The sequence below is a fragment of the Acanthisitta chloris genome, unplaced genomic scaffold (assembly GCF_000695815.1).
Source record: "Acanthisitta chloris isolate BGI_N310 unplaced genomic scaffold, ASM69581v1 scaffold8772, whole genome shotgun sequence".
Taxonomy (NCBI): Eukaryota; Metazoa; Chordata; class Aves; order Passeriformes; family Acanthisittidae; genus Acanthisitta; species Acanthisitta chloris.
The window spans coordinates 1-2,805 of NW_008658866.1; the positions used below are offsets into that span (position 1 = coordinate 1).

Here is a 2,805-nt window from a genome sequence, read left to right on the forward strand (position 1 = left end):
GAAGTGGAAAAATATTAAAAACCTTCCCTAAATATGAATGTAATATGAAACAACCCTCATTAGCATGCCTCAATCATTAATGTGCAGTTATAACCTGGTGTTACTAAGGAGCTGGATTCACCTTTATCAGCTCCATATCACATTTCTTTTAGCTGTCTCTCCTATTTCCTGAATTTATCCCAAACCTTCATTACAGGAAAACCTCAATTATTTTTATCCTTAGGTTACTCTTACATACCCCTAGTTTAAGCCCTCTCTAAAGCATATTAAGGTTTTACTTGGGGTTTTCTGCTGTTGCTTTCATTTCCAGTATAATAAACACCAATTTCCACAGTAAATCAAGTAGTTTTACCTCATTTTAAGTTGCAAGTCAAAGTAAGATTGGTTAAAGGATCAGAATTAACTCACTTATCTGTAGCTTCATTAGACAATCACAAATCACAGAATCAGAATGACAAATTGCCTGTATCTAGATGAGACTTGGACTGTTGGTTGAGGTGTCCTGAAGGAGTTACTCAGCCAATGGTGCCTGCTGCACTCTTAACCTGGTTCTTCCCTTTGGAAGCTCCACATTTTGCCCCTCGAGGTGAAATCCAGCATCCTTTAACAGCTCTGTTTACCTTTACTCCAGGCTCCTGCAGCTGGGTACCGGTGAGCTGTCTCAGGGCAGTCTCCACTCCTGCCATCACCTGCTGCCCCTCTGCTATGTGCTTCCTCAGGGCACTGTAGTCCTCGACGAGGCCGAGGACGTGGCGCCCGTTCCTGTCTGCCCACATGCGATGCCCGGGCACCAGCCGAGGGGTGCACGTGGGGCTGGAAGAGGAGGTGCTGCTGCAGTGGGAAGCACTGTCCAAATCGTCCTTAGGGGCTGAATGGGACAGAAAAAGACTTGGTTTATCCTCACACGTAGAACTCATTTACACTAGGCTTCTCCTAAACAGCAAGCCTGAGGTGCTGGTAATATGTTTAAAACAGGTTGTACCTGGTTTGCCTAGGGAAATGCAGTGTCCATGCTTCTCCTTCTGCAGCTCACAGATGTTCCTGCTGGCAGCAGGGCATTTGCAAAGATTTTCTGTGTATAAAAGGAAGAAGGATGAGTATATCAGTGGATGTTTATATGCATTATAAAAAGCTTCCTATCTCTGCTTTGGTTCTCCTTATTGCTGATGCTGCACTTGGACTGAGGAAGCAGGAAAACACAGCTAATTTTCTAGTATCATGACATGTATCATCTAGTATTTACCTATTTTTATATTTTAGCATCTGTGCAAAGTTCTAGAGATCTTCCAAAACCGAGTCACAGTCAGAAAATCGAAAATACATCCTAATGAACATATTTTAATTAATAAATTTAAGCTTCCCACTAACCCCCCAAGAAGTATGATGTCCTCCAGAGCTGTACCAGACTAAAGACTGTCTCTATATCCCTCTTCTTCAGACCTTCCACATTCCTGAAGCTAAAAAGCAAACAGATTCAGCTGTTGACATTCCAAGGAGTCTCTCTGCTCCATGTGGCTTTATGCTGGATGTATGGAAAGCTGTTACTCTGCAGAGCACTTTAAGCAGCAAGGAAGAGTCTTGTGCCCTCTGTATCCCAAGTACATCTGTACTGAAACAATAATCTAACCCTGAGTGTAAACACCACATTTTCCCTGATTGGCTAAAACAGAATCACTTAACAGTGATTGAAATAAAGGTAAAATATTCCTCAAGGGCAAGAAGGGGAGAACTCATTTCTCCAAAGCTCATTTAAAGCACTTATTGATCATTCTGTGTAATACAGACTCACCCTTAGCAAACACTATAGAGCTCTGGAATGAGAAAAGGACCCCCAGGTAAGGAAAATTTCTGGCAATGTATTGCAGGAATCCTTCCATCACAGAGACTCTGCAAGTGCTTCCCTTGAATGAAAAGGAAGTGCAGTGAGCACTTCCCACCCCATGCACCACCAGCTCTAACAGGGAAGGGATTTGAGTACAGCTGATGTTGTCTAAGGCTTTAAGAGCATCTTGAAAGGACAAGGCACAGGTTCTACAGTCCCACGGAAGCACAGGGAGCACAGTACCATTCAATCCTGCATAGTGCTGAGAGCCTTGCTTGAAAAGACAGTCGATATTAGCAGCTGACAGTGATCCCACTTCCTCTCTCTTCCCTTTGGAAAGCTGTTCTTCCAGTTTCTCATGCAAAGACTTGTTGGTCTCTATGCTCCTTTCCAGCTGCACTCGCAAACTCTGTATTTCAGTCAAAAGTTCATGCAAATCAAGTGGATTATTCTGATCTTTTCGGAATTCTTCTGAGGCATCACATCTGGGATCTGAGACAATTTCCAAAGAAGCACTTAGCATCTTTAACAATTAAAAGAGTATTAGCCATGAGAATGCTCAGCAAGTAAGTTATAGCCAGTGTTATCCTCAGTATTAACTACAAACAGCACTGAGATAATGGTTTGACAAAAAAGCAAGTCTTAATTGCTTCTACCCTTGAAAGATTTAAAGAGCTGAAAATTATTTTTCACTTTGTCCATAAAAGCTACTAAGTCTCATGCCAAAAGCTAAAAAATATAATAAAAAGGGAATGAAGAGGATTTACAAAATCTGAAGTGCAGTAATGCACAGTCTGGGGAAGGAAGAATGGGTAATCTCAGAGTGAGGAGGAGAACTAGGAGTTTAATTTTATATGCAGAAGAAAAAAGGAAATAGTGATCACCTGGCAACCAGAGGAACAAATCTGAACCTGAAAAAAAGCAAAGGCTGTGTTTGCCTTTTCCTAGGAAGAGATCAGTACACATTCCATGTACTCTCCTGC

The 2,805-nt window shown here is 42.0% G+C and overlaps 1 protein-coding gene across 1 annotated transcript in view; it reads right to left on the minus strand.

The window, feature by feature from the left end:
• Positions 1–620: 620 nt before the first annotated feature.
• The window catches only part of CDK5RAP2 (CDK5 regulatory subunit associated protein 2), a gene marked incomplete at both ends in the record, with an annotated part of 64,923 nt that continues 62,738 nt past the window's right edge, over positions 621–2,805 (minus strand). Inside the window, 2 exons of the mRNA XM_009085248.1 lie at positions 621–868; positions 2,066–2,314. Coding sequence (XP_009083496.1) covers positions 621–868; positions 2,066–2,314 — 497 coding nt within the window. The remainder of the gene's footprint in view (positions 869–2,065; positions 2,315–2,805) is intronic.